General features: G+C 43.8%; 1 protein-coding gene across 1 annotated transcript in view; it reads right to left on the minus strand.

Moving 5' to 3' along the window:
- The window catches only part of SAMM50 (SAMM50 sorting and assembly machinery component), a 209943-nt gene that overhangs the window by 170575 nt on the left and 17325 nt on the right, over nucleotides 1-22043 (minus strand). The window contains exons 2-3 of the mRNA XM_078673862.1: nucleotides 9639-9746; nucleotides 3787-3888 (exon numbers count right to left, since the gene is read on the minus strand). Coding sequence (XP_078529988.1) covers nucleotides 3787-3888; nucleotides 9639-9746 — 210 coding nt within the window. The remainder of the gene's footprint in view (nucleotides 1-3786; nucleotides 3889-9638; nucleotides 9747-22043) is intronic.

A 22043-nucleotide genomic window follows, 5' to 3' on the forward strand; every position in this document is an offset into this window, starting at 1 on the left:
CTCATGTCGCGGCCGCTAACAACCTTTGAACGTTGGCTGGTATGCAAAAAAGATGACCGGAGTCTCATCTCAGAGGTTTATGCGATGATTCTACGCGGCACGCGGAAGCAACGTACAAAAGCGCAGGTCCGCTGGGAAATGGAGTTAGGGCGTCCTCTGTCGACCAAAGAATGGGAGCATGTGTTCTATAGAGCGCACCACACGACATCTAACACTGCTGGGACTGAATCAGCATACAAAACAGCGACCTATTGGTACTACACGCCTGCGCGCATTAAGATGTGGGACAAAGCGAAGTCAGGCCTCTGCTGGAGGGGTTGTGGGATGTCCGGAACCTTGATCCTTTTGTTATGGCGATGCCTGAAACAGGAACGTTATTGGGCCACAGTCCTTGACGAGCTAGATTCTGCTTTTCAGATTACACTTCCTCGGCTAACTGAACATACGCTGCTGGGGTTACCCCATTCTAAATCTTTCCCTTTGCGCTCACTTAGGGGCAGACAGATTGCATTGGCTTTGCTAGCTGCGCGACAGGTTCTTTTGGCTCAGTGGGGTTCCCGGGCGATACATGATTCTCGAGATTGGATCCAACGATTGTGACATACCCTTGCAATGGAGCGCCTATCCTTGGGTATAGATGGGAAGGGCTCGGAGTATGCTAGGCTCTGGGGTCCTTTTTTACAGTCCCTGTCCAAAGACCTGCGGGAAGTGACAGCCCGAAGTACTTGCACATTGGATGTGAACATATGTGTATTCACTGAATAAAGGTTGTTTAAAGCAAGTTAAAGTAGCCTTCCTTCATACCTTAGCCTCAATTTGCCAGAAATAAAACACAGCTATTACATGTTTTTACGTTTTCTACAAAATAGGGCCCAGTTATCGATCCCTCTAGACTTTCTCGCTAAGCAGAGGCTCATAGCCAAATTACCAACTTGAAACAAGGAACCTGTAGAACTGTATCCCACAAACCAGCCGAGTAAAACATGAGGGTGGTGTATTCTGTGCAACAATGTGTCCTATGAGACTAAAGGTTTATTTGATTTTTTCGTGAATTCCAAAAACGTCTTTCACCATGAATGGATACACTCAAGAATCCACACTATAAATTTTCAGACTTTATTAAAATCAAAGTCCAAATTTGGTGCAGGTAAAACGAGTCTGTTGCTCCATTCGTTGAAAATGTCACTCTTTGTCTCTGTCTCAATTGTGGGGATCCCAAATGCGCTACTAAGGCTGTGCTGGCTATGAGAAGCCAATGATATTTGCTACGGAAATTTGTAGCTCACCTCACACAAACCAATCTCTCAGGAAGAAAGCTAAAGGTTCCTCTCTCGCCTGACTTTAATATACTTTGTGATCATTTGGAAAAGGGTATGCCTCATGATGTGCGATGAAAAATGCAAAGATTTACAGATTAATCCCGTTGAACTTTAACTCAATTCTATCACACAATATAAACTCATATGAATACATATGTATAACTGATTTGCTATCAAACTATAAAAAACAAATGTTATATGTTGTATATGTGCAATTAATACAAAGGGCAGCATGCATTTATAACTGAAAAATGTGCACTCAGATACATGACTACATTAATATATAAAGTGCAACGGGGTACATAAGCAGAAAAAAAATCTACAATGTTCTGCTAAGGTCAGTTAAAGTGGGGCTGTGGTAACCATTCAAAACATAAAGAACACTGAAATTTGACACTTATAGTAAGCTGTGCAATCCAAAACCCATGCATTATAAACGGCTCATGGCCTTCAAAATGGCATCATTGATGACGTCACATGAAATCATTTTAGGGTGTGAGATATAATTTGCATGGTGGATTATGTGGTATGATGTGCTCAGAATATATATATATATATGTATACACACGTAAACACACACCACAAACACACACACACTGGTACTAGCCCAGCATACATAACTGGCATACTATACTACCAGTACACGCTTACAAGCGTTGTCTAATAAACTGTATAGTACAGGGGTGTGGAATTTATTAAAATATCTACTTGTCCGTGGGGCAGGTTGCTTCATAAATCTACTTGTCCTGTAACAAAATCCACTTGTCCCTTTGGTGCCATGTAGTGCTGCCACAAATTATGGCAGCAATCGCATTATATAAGAGCTCTTGTATAGCCTCTCTGATTATACCAGGGCATATACCATAGTAGTGTTTAAATACTAGTAATCATTTTATGTTGCCACGTTTCCGGAGATCTACATACTAGGACTGATGATGGTGGTAAGCAGTCGTTCCAGGGTTGGAATACCCTTTTGAGTCTGTGCAAACCTACTAACTTGCATGTTTTAAGGGTTTTCAACAAATTTTCTCTAATCTTTCCCATACTGAGAAATGTTGGGAATTTATTCCTGAGTGTGGCAGACGTAAGTAAACCTTCTTTCAGAGTTGGGAAAAAAGTAGTTGGAGCTAAAATGAACTTTCAAACAACCAGGTTTTCACATGCACAAATCTACACATGCATATTTGCTCATGCTGAAATGCAGTTCACAAATATTTTGTAGAAGTACAATTTCTTGCCCTACTAATGTAAATTCTTGTGAATTCAGGAAAGCCATATACCAAAGGTGCACTTTTGAGACTTTCTTTAACAATTGGGCCCCTAATTTGGTCTGGCGTTAACTATGACCTTATGACCTTTTGTGTTTATTCAAATTCTCTCTCTCTCAGAATAGGCTGGCTTCACTGTGAGTGACAGCATTCTGCTCTTTCACAAGGAGCATATCGGTACACAAAGTAGTTTTGTTTTGTGCCAGCAACTAATGTGGCAGTGTGTGCTTTTTTTTAGACCAAAAACAATATCTGCATTTGCCAATGTTTGTTATAATGGTGAGGGCCCGGCAGCTCTCACATCCATAAGGTTTTACAAAAGCCATGCCAAAACAAGTCACGCATTGACAAACTAAAAAACTGACCACCAATGTCAGACCTACTGGCTTTGCCAAGGCTTGTTTATTTTTGTTTCCCATAATCTTATTGAAACTGGTTACACAAATTTTCCAATATGAATATTTTTGGGAAATACTAGCATGCATCAACACATTTTAGGAAATGATGCTGCAAAGAAATGGTACCTGAAATTTTACAACAGTTTAGCAAAATGTTATTTCCCTACTTTCATTTTTAGGAACATTTCATATTGAAAGCAAAGAAACATTAATCTTGCTTTAAAGCTTCTGCAAATATTTGCATCTAATCAGAGAGCATTCTGTGAGCATCATGCATAGCCTCATGTTGCTAAACTTTGAAACTGTGTGAACACATTTTCATACTGGAACCACTGTCAGTAGTGCAGTCAGAACGTACATTTACTTAGCGCGCTCAGCCTAATAATAAAGGCTTTCAAATAATGAACCATAAATACAAGTTTGAACAGCATTAACACATGCACACAAATATTAACTTAACTACAGGCAGTACCCTTCCCTGATCCTTAATGTGGTACTGGAAACTGGCAGGCAAAGGGTTTGTGCTGCAGGGGGTTGGCCTACTTGTCCCAAGGACAAAATACACATTAAAACTTGTTGCCCTTGACCCCAAACAATATGTCCTGGGCGTCGGGCTATAGGAATTCCACATCCCTGATAGTAGACCTACAGAACACAGTATCTCAAACAGTATAGCCAACGCACAGCTTGTAACTGTGACTTACAGTGGTATCTCAGCATGTTATTCAGTACAAGGCTCAGCATACAAACATCAGAAATACATTAGGTAGATGGCATGATAAAACAAGAAGCAATACTTACATCAATTAGGTTTTTAGCCTTGAAAACCTCTCCAATTTCATATATAATATAGTCATCTTTTGTCCTTCCAATGCCATCGAAGTGCACGTGCTGAACTACCACCTTCACATAACACAAAAAGATATAATAATTTACCAAATTGTAACACAAACATGGAGGTGAAGCACTGTTTGAATAGTAGCTTTCTAGCAAACAGCCCCATCCCACCCACCATAGCAATGAAAAATAAACAGGATATAAAAACACTTTGAGAAACAAAATAAATGAATGCTGCAGTTAGCCCTTTGGTACGACGGTCCTCTTGTAATTGGTGATGGTGTGTTGCCTAGATAGAGAGGACCCGCAAGAAAGAAATGACAGACACATCGAACCAACAAAGAGCTGTCCATTCATGGTGAAAGGCATTCCATATACTTGGCACAAAACCAAAGAGCACATTTTACGTTTTTAGAATTACTCTTGTTCTAAAGTCAAAATTTACACAGTGGCCAATTCCTCTAGACATAAATAGAAAAAGGCTTATAGAGTCTGGCAAAATATAGTAAACTGTGAGATTTTGTACAAAACAGGTGTTTTACTCGAAACATATTAATTAATACAATGTGTCCTTCTAGTTTAGATACAGGATTGGAATTTGTTTACTTCCCTATTTCAGTATACTTTGACAGGGTCATTGGTCGCAACATCAATTGTATCTGTGTTAAAAGGAGAAAGCTAGTCATTAATCAATTTGTCAATTAAGGTCACAGTACTTTGGATCTTGTACCAGGAAGGGTCCTGTCATTGATCAGGAAGCAGGTGAGTTGTTCCAGGGAGGTCTCGGCCCACGGGGCTGGTGTGGCTGCTATGCTGGTGGGTGGTGCTGGGGTGTATGCGGATGGTAACCGGCAGCGGACCCAGGGGAAAGTTCCCTCTGTGGTGTGAGGCGATTCCAGGCAGCAACTGTTGTTGCATCCGGGCTCTAGGGCACGGAGATCTGTGGTGGGGTATCTGTAGGAATACGGTGGGCATGAGTTCCTGGCGTTGGACATGGTCCAGGCACGGAAGAGTGCAGATGGGCGTGCCTTTGGCGCGCCCCCTCTGCTGCATCCATAAGTAGTCCTGGGAAGTGAGAGAGGCTGGCAAGAAGGCGGGAATCGGCAGGGGCGAAGGGGAAACGGTGGGAGCAGGCAGCAACAAATACAACATGTGAATAAGGGGGCACAAGTAGTAACAGGGAGCACACTAAGTAAATACAATAATGCCAGTGTGTCTGGTGGACTGTGGGATAGAACTAGTGGCCTCGCAGCAGAGCGCAAGGCTGCAGTCAGGAGGAGCTGGGCAGCAGGGGAATGGCGCACGAGCAGCAGGTCAGAGGATCACATAACAGTGCTGGAAAAGCTTTAAAAATCCATGTACTTTTGCCACCATACCTTACTTCTGCTTTCATACTAGAATTGGTCCTTCGCTTTCTTTACTTACCCATTAGCTCTCCAGAGACTTGCAGACTGCATTTTATAAAATTGGTTAGAAGAAGAAGTAACTCCCTTACACATTTTTTACCCAAGAGTCCTGAGAATGCAGTAGAACACAAAACAGGAGCATGAAGATCAGCAAAGACTCAATGAGGAATAGTAAAAAGCTGTGCACCCCAACTATTCTTTCTAAAAGACCTGCGCTACCCCATTTCCAAAAGCATCGAGAAACAACATATGCATGAAGGATCTCTAGTGGGGCTACCATCAATCCCACCTTTTGTCCCAGCTTGAGGTTACTGAAGATAACCCAAATGGCTGTCAGGACACAACTTGGAAAGCTAAGATGCTCAAACCCAAATATCAAGTACAGGAGCAAGGTGCTATTCGGAAAACAGAAGGTAAGGATATATTGAACCCCCTCAACTAATTACGAGGGGGTGGAGACCTAAAAATCATATAGCCTGCTGCAGGAATTCAATCTCACAAATATCGAAACAGAACACCCACGTCCGAGTGTAAAAGCTGGGTTGTCCCAAAGCAATGCTTGATCTATTTAACAGTACCCCTGTGACAATCTGCCTTTCAAACAGAACCGGTCCGAAGAAGTTTCTTTGAATCCACCACAAGAGAATGTTCATCTCTCTGAGGTGATATAAGCACTAAGCATAGGCTCTACATTAACTTTGTTGGAAAAACGTCCTCACATTCAGATCACGCGTTATCATCTATTTTGCCTGTTTCACTATGAGCTCAGAAACGAGCGTCCATTATGAGACAATGAGAAACATGGTTTATGCCTTGGCCCAAAAACGGGATAAGAGAACAGAAAATGAAGCAACTCAGACTAGATCATCAGTAAAGTAGGGGTTGGCAACTAAAAATCAGGATCCACAGCATCATATGTTATAATTAGAAGAAAAAAAATCTGAAAAATTACTCAAGGCCTTTCTTTCTCTGTCGAATTAGAAACACATCCTAGTTATGCACTTTGTAGGGAAAAGGCCAAGTAAAAGTCAATTGCCTCTACAGAACAGGATGAAGGACCCAAGGAGGGGGAAATCAATTAAGAGAATAAGTGTAGCTCATCAAAAAAGAACCCAAGACGATCAGATTCGCAGACTTATCAACCACCACTCATGAGGCACGCTTCAGCAGCAGAATCCAGCACCATCAGCCATTGACTATGCAGCTGAATTCAAATTAAGCCTCTTGACATTAGAATTTAGGAGCCGCAAGGACCCATTACTAACCAGAGGTTACTTAGATAAAAATGAAACATTAAATCAAACTACATCAGCCGTTACATGGACTGCTAAAGAAGAGAAGGCTATTTCTTTCACTAGTCGAATTTGTCAATCTTTTCCGCAAAGCTGAATACTCATTAAATGAATACTGAATATTATGCCACTCCTCAGGAATCCTTACCTGTGCATGGTTAATTCATCAGATATTAAATTGGTTGGACTACAGGAGAAATTTTCCACTCCGACATCCATAATGGAGTTCAGTTCCAAGCTGGTCTCTTTTACAATCCTAAAGACATTATCTTCTTTTGGAGGGGTGGCATTGACATTATTACCGTAACTAGTCATGCTTGAACGATGTATTTTGATGAAGCTATTAAAATGAATCCCAAATGCTCCACATTACTTCGAATCTAGGTGTGCATTCCTTCCTCCCCAAGCTAATCAGAGGGGCCCACTCTGTAATGATCCTCTGCAGTTAGTCTATACATATTTTCAGCGAGTTAGAGCATGAACCCCAGGATAGGTACAAGAAGAAGCACATTCCTAGTCTTGGTTGGCAGGTATATGTAATGATAAATTATGTAAGTCCAATTCCCTATTATTTTAACAATAATTTGGTGATCTCAACGTGAAATTTGGGAGGGCTACTATCAATTTCTCATTAAGTTGGAATTGTTAATGAATTCTATCACAGGAATAATTTGCCTTCAGGAAACCTGGGCTATCAGCAAATTCTCTTTAGATAATTGTTACTTAATTAGCAGCCGTGTCATAACTTTAGGAAAGGTCATGCAAGTGGGGTATAGTTGTTTTACTATCAGTGAATTATCTATTCATGGAATAATAACGTTTTTTAATATCATCCTAGAAACATCGGGCGTAAAATGTAATTTTCATTTATACTCTTCGAGACTGAAATTTTCTTGAGTATTATATCATGTCTGTATCCCTTATGGGCCTGAAAACAATACAAATCTGCTAATAACTTTTGACTTTATTATAACTTTACTCAAACAGGAGCCTGTAAAATTGTTTGTATTCATGGGAGATTTTAATGGCACCATCTCTTAACATGCACTAGATGCGTACAGAGATACTGACCTCTAGGAAGCCTGGTCCGTCCCTCCAGCAGCATTACAGGAACAATATAAAGCATGATTTTACTCTGCTATCTCAACTGAGGGAGTTTGGGGGGGGGGGGGCGGCGATAATTAATTAATGCCCACTATGAAGTTATAATTCCAACTAAACCAGCTCATAAGGGCGCCCCAGGATCTTCATTAAATAATTATATGATTTTTAATTATACTTAGTTTTTTCAGCAGTCAGAAGACCAGGTAGCCAAGAATACATTAGAATTCACTCATTTTTAAATGTAAAGATTATTTTACTACCACAAGGGGTCTCTGGCTGGATTCCTATTAGGGATACTACAGAGATAGATGCTAGTGGTCAGATCCTCCGGAATTCAAAAAATACATTATCTGCATGCAAAGTAATACCTCCTCCTAGAAAGTGGCTGAATAATGCAGAAGAGGAAATTATTTCAAATAAAGTTTCGATAAGTTTGCATCTATAATTGCCCTGAAAAATCATATTACAGATAGATCAGATATACAAAAAATTAAGAGAAACTAACTGGATCTTAAAAAAACTGTCTCCCAGGATTGGAGTAAGCTCCCATCTACACATATGATAGGACTACACTCAGGTTTTTACTATTTTGAATGAAGACTTGCACAACTGCTGTAGATAACTATGTTGAATCCCAATTTAATAATATCATAATATATATATTGCAGAAGCAATAAGTATTTGGATACAATACGATTTATTTATTTTCTATCTCACATATTAGTGAGGATTATGAACAAGTGTTTTGAAAGATAGAGGACTAGTCTTGAACTCAGATCAGACAATAGTCGCTTCAACCCATGTGGCAGAGGGTATTCACATTCTCTTATTATACGAATACGATCCGCTGTGGTTATAAGGGCCCACTTTCCTCCAGGTTATTTAGACAGATGACATTGGAGCTGGTGATACCCACAGACTAAATGTAGGGCTAAATATAGGATTGACATGTTGACGATACATCTTTGGTTGTACTTTGATCCAGTCATTTTGAAAATGACAGAATTAGAGGATTCCTACTCAAATATGCATTTAATGAACAACCGTTAATGTGCCAGTGATGTTAAGCCCATCTATAAATATATCCACAATTACGAGCTTTGCAAACTGACTGTTTTGCTTGTCAATATTATACCATACAAATATAAAAAGCATTTATTAAAGAGTGGTCCGGTGTACAGTTATTTGCTCATTTGATGATATTAATTGAAACGTATGTAATTGAATGACTGGTTAAATTCATATGGGCACAATGATTACGATGTTAGCCCGAGAGAACTGAGGCCCTCGGGACCTATGTATTATTTTTTCCAATACGTTACTCTGGTGATGTATGAGTTTAAGGGTTTGTCCTTGTTGATAACTACACTTTTAGAGGGAAATCGTTCTTTTCTGGTGTGCTTCTGCATTACCAAATAATTTGTACAACATGCTGAAAACAATGCTTCTCGTGCATTTCAAAAGGATGGCTGGCTAGGACCTGGAGTGATACACCACACAGCTAATATCAAGTGAGCAATGTTTACTACTTGGAGGGACAAAAGCTATGGCAGACAGGTGTACTGTCAAGCTAGACAGAATAACACTTGGATGAAATAAAAATTATGTATGATAACTGCAACATACCCAGCTGTCAAATAAATGATAGAAGCGTAAGGAAAATTCTAATGTAGTCGTGCGAATTAGAGTACCAAGAATTATTGTTGAACCAGTTCTCTTTAGCAACTGTTTATTATACCTGCACATAAGCACACACAACTTCTCACTCCACGCCGGTCAAAACGGCCATGACATGTAATCTTTATATCCCCTTGTTTACCGTATATGTTCTATCCACTATTAAGGGGCCAATGCCAACGGTATTGTGTATTACTTTCACAAGGCTCTCAGTATCAATTGTACTTGCAAATCTGAACTATCATGTTATGCACATCGCGAATCCCCAAATGAGAAATAAAATATTGAATTTATTCCAGAGATCAAAAATAGCTAGGAGAAAGTCAAATGTACTCACATCTTTGTTTTCCAGAACCTCTTGTTTCTGTTCAGGCTCCACCTCAATCAGTCCAGAATCATCATCAGAGCCAAAATCAGGCCCACCCATCGGGAGAGGGTCAAGGCTCTGTAATAATTCAAAGAAATTGGTCAAACCCTCTTATTCCCCCTCATCCTTTCAAGTTAATCCCCTGTGCTTGCTCTTGCAAGCTTTTCATTCTGCTCAGCACAAGTACAGAGGAGAGAGAATTTCTTTCTTGAATTATTCACCATTACAAAACAGCAGTAAACATTAAGAGCAGCCATTAAACAATTCGATTCTGATTGCACTCTTTATTTTGTTTTAAAGTGTGACTTATCAGTCCCAACTAATGAAACGCAAATGTAGAAAGCCTTTCATTATATGGGCCAAGGACATTCACACCAGGCCACAGATCAGTGCTTCGATATTGAAATCAGACTCAAGATCCATGGACCAAGATGGTTCATGGACTCTTTTGTATAGCAGATGACAAGTAATAACTGGGGAAATGTTAGGAGTATGGTTGCATACTGCTTTACATTGAGCATGCACATATAACCAAGGGTTTCTTGGTGTTAAAGTATTACTACAATAAAAACGGAGGGCTCCAATTACAAATGTCCCCTACATAAGAAACTATTATCACAATACCTACATCTATATTTGGAGTAAACGTCAGAATTTTTAGGAATAGTCAGTCAAAGGAAGTGTACAACTGTAAAAGATGGTCTAGAATATTCATAAGCACTATTATCACATATAGGGCATATTGTGCATTCAGAAAAGCAGCAAATAAGCATTTGCACCAGCAGTTATTTTTTCTTTTTTTCTCCACAGAGAAAATGTTTTCCTCCTTTACTCAGTGACCCTCCTTGCATTATACCCTCATCTATTTTCTTTTTCTCCACATTCTCATTCTGAAAATGCATTTACCTTCCGCATTGGCAAGACTAGATTTGAGAGCACATTCATGTTGAAAGACTTAATTGAAAATTGTGATCAATACACATAAACCTGTGTGTTTATCTGGCAGGCTGACTTAGGACTGCACCTAAAAAACACACTGCTGGTAGTAAATTTGCTGACTCGGTTTCACAATGATCTCTGTGCAATGGCAAAAGCCTATCATTACGGCGTCTATGAATCATGAATGGGATTTACTATTGCAAATGATGGTTTTACACACTTGAAGTTGACTTTGTTTTCAAAATGTTTGCCAAATCGAGCCCATGGAGTATGGAAGAATTATAGCGAGAAAAAAAAGTCAAACATTTTTTATGTTTTTTAGGATAAATGGTAACTAGTCGAGAGGTCCAAGGACAGAGGAAACATTCTACAGAAAGGGTGCCAATACAAACAACAAGCATTTGCAATGCAATAGATCTCGCATTTGCAAGAGTTTAAGCTAATGGCATTGTAAATTACAATGTCTTTTATTTATCTGTTTTAATAATTAACACATAAATATAAGGCATTATCATTTACAATGCCAATAGCTCAAACTTTTGTAAATGCAAGATCTATTTCCCTTCAGAGAAGCGGCTGCATTGTGGGCTGCTTGGAAAGTGAAAGCACGCATGGTGCACTAAATGTTGCAGGAAAGCATGTTGTGCTTGCAGTAGGAGAAACTCATTAAAGGAAATAGTGCTTACAGTCTAAATAAGACATACTGTATAACAACAGAAGTAAAAGGGCTAGTCCTCATGGGAGGTTACAAATGAAGACAAGGCAGTATGAAGGAGGGACTAATAAGCCTATTAACGAATCAGAAGCCAGCGATTACAATGGACAATGACAAGCCAATCGCAAATATGGGTGGAGAGTGGGCAGGGCTTCACATCTATACTCAAATACAGCACGCCTCACAGAGCAGTGCATGCGCTGTTCTGGCTTGACCTAAAAACTATGCCTCATTTCCTTTACACACATGGTATCTGCACAGTGGAAATGTTTCTACAACATTAGCTGCCAAGACAGTAAATGCATATACAGTGTAGTGCCCTTGAAACATAGGTGAATATAGGTGATAATGTTCTCAAAGCGTTATCATCACTGCATATATATATATATATGTATGCATGAATGCACGTATGTTTGTATATGTATTTAGATAACGTAAACGTAGTCTGGAGCAACGGCGAGTGATTAAGGAGAATTGACAAGGTGAAGAAGGGTTGCTTCTAATACTCAGAAGTGTGGAGATGGTAATTAAGATTAGGTGCTGAGAAGCAATATTCTTGGCAGGGGTGGATTCTCGACTTTTATCCTGAAGTGGTGAAAAGTTGGGGCAGGTTTAAAGGGGATTGGTATGTTGTTCAAGTACCTGGGAGCATAAACGGAGAATGTCGGTGTTCTGCTTTTTAAAAGTTAATCTCCAGTCTGGCAATGTCCACGCTCTGGATGAAGAGTAGTACATCACATTTGGAAACCATCTCAACAAGATATGCTTGGGTGTCCGCTCTGGTGCCCTGGTAGTTAATTCACGTGAATATGTACGGCTGAGTCAATAACGTTTCATAAGTGTTGGGGAGAGGTGTTAGAATTTCTACAATCCTTTGATGGAATTTGCTAAACAGTGTAGGACCCATTTCATGGTGGCAAGAGTGGTGTTCGGGAGTATGGAGAGATGGCGTTGCCTCCATCTAAAGGTGAGAGTAGGAGCACTTAAATGACAGTTCTGACGTTGGTTTAAGGGGGAAAAGCTTTACTTTTGTTCAGTAGGGAAAACTGATATCATGCTGTTTTGTTTGTCACTGCAATTCATTACTTGAAGAAGTCAGTTTCGAGAGTGAAACTTTGTTTGGGGGGGTGGGGGGGGAATGAGATGGAGTGCTTGGGCATTCCGTAGGAGAAGGAAGCTTCTGGGACCTTGTAGTATCTAACCGGACAGACAGTTGGAAAAGAAAGAGGAGAACAGTATGGGGCACCATTTTAGAGTCCCAGTCATAATGAGGGTTGGATAGACGACAGTGCTGAAGGGAGAATTATGGTGGCTGTCTCAGTGCTGCACCGAGATCTGAAATCTGATTGGCTGTCATGGATTTGTGGTTCCAGATGAATGTAGACTGTTTTAACAAGGATTTTGCCAATGAAAGATAGGTGCATGACGAGACTATAGCTGGCAAGATTTGTGGTTCCAGATGAAATTAGACTGTTTTATCAAGGATTTTGCCAATGAAAGATAGGTGCATGACAAGACTATAGCTGGCAATATCACCATGGTTGGTCCAGGGTGGGCTTCTTCAGAAAGTTGAGGATCTGGACAGTTTTTAAGGTTTATGGGGAGGTACATTTAGTGATGGAGGCTTTGATTATTTTTAAAGAGTTGTACATGCACTTCTCCAGAGAGGGCTTTGTGATAAAACATAATTCTCTATACCCTGATTATTATGTTATTTTCTGCACAGTATAGCCCTTTAAATAACATTCATATAATAAAAAGTAAATTTAGAATTAGTTATTTACAGTTTTAAAGAAGTAAAATGTTTCTATAGTTGGTATTTTTGGTTGGAACTAAAACATTAGGCTTGGGGGATGTGACCTACTGAAATTAAGGAAATGGTATTAACAGTGACATCAGACTACACTAGTAAACAGCTTAACTAAGCCAGAGTAGTATTGACGGTTTTCAGCAAAACTGTCATTTAGTTGACGAGAGCAAGAACGGAATACCACCAGGAAGGTCTGTTCCATCCAGCTTGGAAAGTATTGTGAAGACAAACCTTCTCTTGTGGTCAGGCAGCATCATAACTAATCTGCAGTACTTACATCTACAGCTTGTAGCTGAGAAGCAGGAGGTATTGGGCTCTAAAATTATTGTATGGTTGCTGCCTTCACTCCCATGCACAGAAACAGAAGGGTGACAAGAAGACTTTCAATGTAAAACGAAACAGATAAGACATTTTTCACACAGTTTTATTAGGGTAGCTTCATGCCACTGCTGCTTTGCGCACTCAGAAGAAAACTAATTTTGAGAACAAATATTTTCAAAGAAATTACCTTGTTGGTTCACCAGCAATATGGGTGACCAAGTATTTTAAATTAAATGGTAGTGGAACTGTTCCCATGAGTAGCAGTCAGTACTGATCTGCATTAGGTGGGCCTCTGGGGTTGATTTAGAGCTTGGTAGACAGAGTTCTCTTACAGGGTACTCCGTTGCAATGGCAACAGAGTGTCCTGTCCGCCAATCAAAAGGTCCGCCCTCCTGATTTTGAGTCAGGCAGACCGCACTTTTATGCTGATGGAGTAAAATGTACTCTATCGGTGAGAAAGTTCTGTATGACTGTCTGCCATATATACAATGAATAAGTGGAAGGTTCAATGGCTTTTTTTTTTTTAAACTGTCTGTTACACCCACCAACATCATGGCAGTGAGGGACAGTAAAAAAAGAAGAAAGAAATTACGAAAAATGACCCCCACACCATGGAAAATAAATCCCATGGATCGGGGTCATTCGTTTTTAATTTTCAACAACAGACTCCCACTTTAGGGATTTGTTTTTGAAAAATAAGAAATTCTGGAAAAGTCTGACAGCTGTCCGTTAAACTTTTCCTAAACTAGGATGGATGTTAAGATGGATGTTAAGGAGCTCCTGTTAACAGCTCCCAGTGCTTGGGATCCCAGTTAGGGCTTTATCCCTGCTAGCACCCATCACGGAAACACTGAAAGTAACTGGAAAAGCTACAAAAGTAACTGGATTGAAAGTAACTGGAAAAGCTACAAAAGTAACTGGATTGCCCGCTTACCCGATCCTGGAACCTGCATAGCCCCGCGATCGGCTACTGGACACTCGCCTTCAGGCTCCCCCATCGCGCTGCTGGACTGTTCAGCTGAAGCCCCGGGAACCTGCTGAGCTGATCCTGGAACCTGCATAGCCTGCGATCGGCTACTGGACACTCGCCTTCAGGCACCCCCATCGCGCCATAACAGAAGAGTCCCTGCGGCGTCGGAGGGCTGAGAGAGGCCCCCCCTCCCCGCTTCATGGCAGAGGACGCAGGTTGCGATGCCGGGAGCCCGACCGCTCCACTGCACCGGAGCACGTACGAGCTGACACTGTGCTGAGCGGCCGAGGCTTTCCAGGAGCCTGCCTGCAGGTCGCTGGTTGTGTTGCCTGGCCGGGACGAGGCCACGACGACGGACCCCCCCCCTCCTCCCGCCCGCTCCACAGCACCGGAGGGTTGAGAGAGGCCCCCCCTCCCGCCCGCTTCAAGGCGCTGGTCGTTGGGTGCTTTGCCTGGCCGTGACGAGGCCACGAAGTCGGACCCCTCCCGCCTGCTACACAGCACCGGAGGGCCGAGAGAGGCCCCTTTCCCGCCCGCTTCAAGGCGCTGGTCGCTGAGTGCTCTGCCTGGCCGGGACGAGGCTACGACCACGGACGGACCCCCCCCCCCCCCGCCTGCTCCACAGCATCGGAGGGTTGAGAGAGGCCCCCCCTCCCCGCCCGCATCAAGGCGCTGGTCGCTGGGTGTTCTGCCGGATCGGCCGGGACGAAGCCACGACAGCGGACCCCCCCCCCCTTCCGCCCGCTCCACAGCATCGGAGGCTGGATGAAGGACCAGGAGGGACGTCGGTTGAGTGGAGCCTGCCCCCGGCAGCACCGGAAGATGGACGCGACCGAGGTGTGGCGCCACTGACCGGAGGAGCAGCTGAAAGGAGCCCTGGGTCAAAAGAGTGCTAAGGGGCCGACAGGAGCCTGCCCCCCACCGGCACCGGGCGTGGATTCTTGCTGATGAGTTTCCCCACCGCTCAGGGAAATACAGGTTTGGAATCCTTGTGGTAATCATTTGACCTCACGTCGCCTGGAAGCTTTGGAGCCCTGAGGCAAACGCACAGCTCACATATAACTGCATTTAGGCACTTGGATTACATCACTGCAATTGCAAAACTCTGCTGGCAAGCTCAACACGCTCATGGAGGCATAAGGTATTTATTTCAGCCCCCCCCCCCCGACTGTTCACATTTTCAAACTACCTCCTTTGTGCAAAATGGCTGGGGCCATAAAACTGTAGCTATAAATCCCCTCCGGTATCTTTGATATCCACGGGGCTTTATCACCAACATAGAGATAAGACTCCCTCCCAGAAGGCCCTGCCCTGCCCTCAAAGCAAGAAAAACAAACAGAGGACTACTGCCTCCGACTCCCCCTTCTTGGCGACCACTTTAGACTGATCTCTTTCAGTGGCAGCCATCTTGGACTAGTCAATCTCATTATTGGAGCATGTCCTGAGAACCGGACACATAGACTAAGTTCTACTATCGCACACCCCTCTTAGCCTGCTTCGACTCGCTCGTGATAGTGACTGCCTTCTATTGCAGCATTTTTACATCTATCTTGTTTTTATGCATTTGCTTTCTGACCTGTAATGCACCGACTACTACAACAGATACTCTTGGGTGCTCACAGTATACATTTATTTTTGGTTTTACGTATTGGTCCTATAACCTGTTGTTATGTAATCGTTTTACTTGTAATACATCAATTGCTACCGCATATATTTGTAGGTGCTCATAGACTACAACTATCTGTTTTTATGTAGTGGTATTATAACCTGTACTGCACCGACTTCTACCTCTATACCTGCACCCAGTTTTACTTTCCCCTGGGTCGCACCGATTGCTATCTCATGTATTTTGATTGCTCTCCAAGATCACTAATGTTCTGATTTCTGACCCAGATAACCTGTTGGGCTTGCATATGCACCTTGCTCCGGCATTACACGACTGCTCACCCACCCCGCGCTACACTGCTACCATACCAACATGGAACTCTTTGGCAAACACACATATAAAATAAACTACCCTTCCTCTCTCACCAAAAAATCTACTAAACGATTTAAACACGACTTCCTTAGGTCCCACCCAGAAACACCCTTTGCCGACACCTACTTCTCATCGGTCAATGGACCCTTGAACACCGACATCATTTTCCACACCACACGCAGAGCGCAATGGAAAAAAGTGTTCCTTTCCCTATTCACAGTCTCCACCACCAGGAAATCCGCACATGGCCTAACACTCTCCATCACATCGTCCCAACTCCTCCCAGGCAGAACCACCATCACTATTTACAACAACGGGATTGTTTTAATTCAAGCGATAGACAGGAACCTGGAGCTACTGGACAACATGTTCCCCTCTCTCAAAGAGCACCTTTCCAACACTCGGACTTACACGCAGATCACCCCCTGTCCCACCTCCCCTAACGTCACAGCCCCCACCCTTAACTCCCCTAACACAGTTCAGCAGCAAGAAGACACACACCTCACCTTCACACCCTGCTCCACAGTCAATCACCTGCCCCTCGCAGCTACCCCTCCCCGCCCCTCATTCACAGACATAGACCTAGTCCCTACGCACACCACTCGCTCTCCCAGCTTTCCTACTAACCTTCGTACCCCCGCTCTTCCTCTTGTCTCCTCCTCCACACTGTGCACTCCCATACCTTCCCCAGCACATTTTTTCTCGGAGCACCCCTTCTCCCCCAATGGCACCACACACAACATGTCTCTCTCTCCGACTTCTGCCCCCCCCCACACTTAGCACTCCCACCACACCTAGCCTGCACCCCTCCATCAACCTCCCACCCCCCTCGCTCACTCCTCAATACCCCACATCGTCCCCCACAACAGCCAGCCTACACATCTCCCCCTTTTTCCGCTCCCCCCCTAGCACGGATGCGCTTCCAAACACCTGCCCTCTCGCTAACGCCCCCAACACCCTCATCAGTTCCGACTCTCCACCCGGACTACCCCCGGTCAACGCACCCATCATCACCTTGGACACTATTATGTCTACCCTCCTCCAATTGAAAGAAGAAGTACACTCCATTAAAGAGTTGCTCATCACACACCCCAGACACCCCCACATCAACACCCCTACCACACCTAACACCACTTCCCCTTCACCTCCTACCCGCCCTACCACACAACACTCCACACACCGGACCTCTATCCCCCCTCGCAATACCAACAATCGCAGTAACAATTGCAATCTCGTCACTACCAAGCGCAGTACTCCCCCTTCTCCTCCAAACAACACTTCCTCCTCTCCCCCTACTCGCCTTAACACACATCTCCCCCCACATTGGACCTCTACCCCCTCTTGCAATACCACCAATCGCCCCAGACGCACCTCCAACCCGATCTCTGACCATGACGTACACACCCTTCTCCACTCTTACGACCCGGCTCCCCAAAAGCCACTAGCTACCTACAACATGTCCATCCCAACGATTATATCCAACCCCCTTAGGCAACAAAAGGATAACAGAGGCGCTGTCCCCAACAACCTCACTAATGTACCCCTCATTACGGAATCGTCCTCCACCCTATGCACCCCTAGCCTTAAATGCATACTTCTCAACTGCAGATCGGCCCAAAGACATTCCACGGAGGTCGCCGACCTCATCACGTCCCGGGAACTGGACCTAGCCATTCTGACTGAAACGTGGCTGTCTGATTCCTCCACACCTATACTGGATATCCTAGTCCCGCCCAACTACTGTATCATTAGACTTGACAGGGCCATAAAGACAGGCGGTGGAATTGCCTGCATCTACAGAAGCAACCTCTCAGTCTCCAAAGTGGCCGTCCCCTCTCTTACTTCCTGTGAATACCTTTGCCTCGATATCATCAGCGAAAGCAAACCGGTATGCTCACTACACATTATATACCACCCACCTGGGGACAATCTCTCCTTCGTCCAACAACTCATGGACACAATTACAGCCAACTCAGGACGGCAGCACACCCAAATTTTCCTTGGCGACTACAATCTCCACTGGAATGACAGCAATGACGCAGTGGTAAACAGCCTCAAAAGCTTTCTCAACGCATCTGATCTCAACCAAATATGCAATAACCCGACCCATAAGAGAGGTTCAACCCTTGACCTTATCATCTCCAAAGAGGGCGCTATTCAACTGGAATCAATCCAACCGTGTGACTGGTCAGATCACTACATTGTCTCCTTCCTCATCAAGGAAAAAAATCAGACTTAACTCAGTTCAACCCCCTAAGCACAAAGTGTGGAAAAGAGACTTGAAGAAACTCAATCCAAACTCCCTACCGCCGAACAGCTGCATTCGCCTACTTCCCCCTCCCGGCGTATCAGACATTCATCTTCTGACTGACTACTATCTCAATACTATGTCCACAATAATCAATGAGGCGGCGCCCATGCAACTGAAAAGAGTCTCGTCCAAGAAGACTTCCAACCCATGGTATGACGGTAGCCTCAATGAGGATAGACGAGCCATGCGAATGGCAGAGCGCACCTGGAGATCAGCCCCTTCTGCAGTGCACCTAAAAAGTCTAAAGATACAGAGAAACGCCTACTTCAGGAAAATAAAGCGCTCAAAAAGAAACTTCTTCAGCCTCCAACTCGCCCAAGCTAAAAACCGTCCAAAAAAACTGTTTGAGTTAGTCAGAACACAATGCAAAGAGCAACCCCAGACACCCAGCCCTATGGGCGATACCCCGTCCTGCGAAGACTTCTCTGCCTTCTTTATCCAAAAAACTGAGAGAATAAGAAGCGATCTCCTCAAGGACGCTATCCTGTACTCCAACCCCCGACACACAGCAGTGCCTCAACCAAAGAACAATGCTACTTGGTCAGCCTTTGACACCTACTCCGAAGAGGAAATTGGCAGACTGCTCAACACCTTGAAACCTTCCAATCACCTCTCCGACCCCCTTCCTGCTAACGCTGTAAAGGACTTTTCTCCTTGGCTTCTCCCACTCTGGTCAAAGATTATCAATAGCTCTCTTCAACAAGGATCCATCCCCAACGCCCTCAAAGTAGGGCAAGTCACTCCGCTACTGAAAAAACCAACAGCAGACCCCACTGATCTAAACAATTACCGCCCTATTACAAACATTCCCACTCTCGCTAAACTGCTGGAAAAATGTGTACAGCAACAACTGACTAAACACATAGATAAGTTTGATCTCCTAAACGCTCATCAGTCAGGCTTCCGAGCAGGGCACAGCACCGAAACTGCCATGACCCACATAGTGGACGATGCCCTCCAAATCCTAGACCAAAACGACACCTGCCTCCTCATCCTTCTGGATCTCTCCGCAGCATTCGATACAGTTAAACATGAGAACCTACTCGAACTGTTAAACACAAGAATGGGCATATCTGGGACTGTTCTAAAGTGGTTCACCTCATTCCTACACAACCGAACACAAAGATTCAAAAGCAACAACCTGCTGTCCTCTTCGGTACCTGTATCGCTAGGCGTCCCTCAAGGATCCTCCCTCTCCCCAACACTGTTCAACCTAGTTATGGAACCTCTCACTACATTGCTACAGGCATCTAATGTGCACTTTCACATGTATGCCGACGACACCCAACTTTATCTCAAAATACAATCTCCCAAGGACATCATGCTTCTGAACACCACAATCAGAAACACCCAATCCTGGCTTTCTGAGAACCACCTCAAACTCAATGCTCTGAAGACCGAGTTCCTCCTGATCTCACCTCCCGCTAAAATATCCACGGCTCAAACATGGCTTAAGCATTTAACGGCTCTAAATGTACAGCCCATCGTAGTTGACTCCGCAAAATCTTTAGGCATAACACTGGACACCAATCTCAACATGCAGCAGCACATCAGCAAGGCAACCAAAGGAGCGAACTTTCAAATCAATACCCTGAGGAAACTCAAACCCTTCCTGCCTGCCAAAGACTTCCAAACTGCAGTACAATCTATAGTCATCCCGCACATAGATTACGGTAGCACCGCCCTCTGCGGGCTCCCCCTAACTACAACGGCACCCCTAAGAGCGTCCCTTAACGCCGCAGCGAGACTCGTCACTGGCTCAAAAAAACACTCGCACATCTCCCCGGACTTTAAATCACTGAAATGGCTACCTTTTGAAGCCAGAATACAACTGAAAATCGCTTGCATGACACACAAGGCTGTGCACCGGAATTCACCCGCCTATCTCACTCAAAAGCTGACAATCTCGGGCGGCTCCCGAACTACTAGAGGCACAAACAATCTTTTGCTGAAACCTCGAAGATTTCGGAAGGAAAAAACTTATAAACGCTCCTTTTCAGGAATGGCACCCAGGATCTGGAACTCACTCCCTCCGGAAACAAGGCTCATCTCCTCCGAAACAATATTTAAGAGGGAAGTTAAAGCGATCCTCATGGCAAAATACACATGATCTATTGCTCCGTATCACTCATGAATCTGCCTTGCAAGTCCTTCCCGACCCTGGTCTACTGTGCCACCCGTGTTTTCTAATTACTTAACTGTATACGCTCATTCTTTGTATTTTGTTATAATGTTTAATGCACATGGCTGATTATGTATATTGTTATATTGTTATATTATTGACGCACCTGGTTGACTTTGCACACTTTACCCTCTCCATCTCAACGTTCCTTACTACTCTCGCACCTGTGGGACTATACACCCTGCTCACACCTACCTCAACCTAACTGTATACGCTCACTCTTTGTATTTTGTTATAATGTTTGATGCACTTGGTTGATTATGTATATTGTTATATTGTTATATTATTGACGCACCTGGTTGACTTTGCACACTTTACCCTCTCCTTCTCAACGTACCTTACTACTCTCGCACCTGTGGGACTATACACCCTGCTCACACCTACCTCAACTGTTCCCTCCTTTAAACTCTAAATATTCTAAACACGTTTAAGCAGGTATATGCTCCTTATTATTGCACTTTATACTATTGACGCATTTGTCTGTCTATACACTGTGTACCGACACTACCTCACCTGTTATCTACCTCATGTCCTTTATCCCACCTATGTAACTTGCACCTTGTACCTAACTACCTCATATATTACTCTGTATATACGCTTTATTACTTTGTATTTTTTACCCCCATGCCCTTGTAAAGCGCTCTGATATCTGCAAAGATCCTGTTCGCGCTATATAAAACTTTCAAAAATAGGAGGAACCGCCACGACAGCAGTTCCTGTAAATAAATAGAGATATATATGTGGGGCTGGTCCAAATATCTAAATTTTGCAGGTGGGTTGATGTAAAGTACTCCGCCCCTTTCCCTGCCTTTGCTCCCTACACCAAACCCTAAATCAAGCCCTCTGTCTGAAAATGGTGGTTTGGAATGCTACTACAAGCGTTTGCTGTGGTTAGACAATTTACAAGCATTATCAGTGGGGACATTGCCAAAAGCGGTACGGCTGCCATCGGACCGGGGGAAACTTACCTGCTCGTTGCCTCGCCGCCTCTGGGGTGCTCACGCTGCAGCTCTCTCCCGCCGCAGTGGTCCAGTGAGGCCAGTGGACGCCGCGGGGAGACTACAGCTCCCAGAGTGCTCGGCAAGCACTCCCGCCCACTTCCGCCTGCCAGCGCGCCCGGAGGCGCTTCAAAGGGCGAAGGCTCCATCT

The sequence above is a fragment of the Lissotriton helveticus genome, chromosome 1_1 (assembly GCF_964261635.1).
Source record: "Lissotriton helveticus chromosome 1_1, aLisHel1.1, whole genome shotgun sequence".
Taxonomy (NCBI): domain Eukaryota; kingdom Metazoa; phylum Chordata; class Amphibia; order Caudata; family Salamandridae; genus Lissotriton; species Lissotriton helveticus.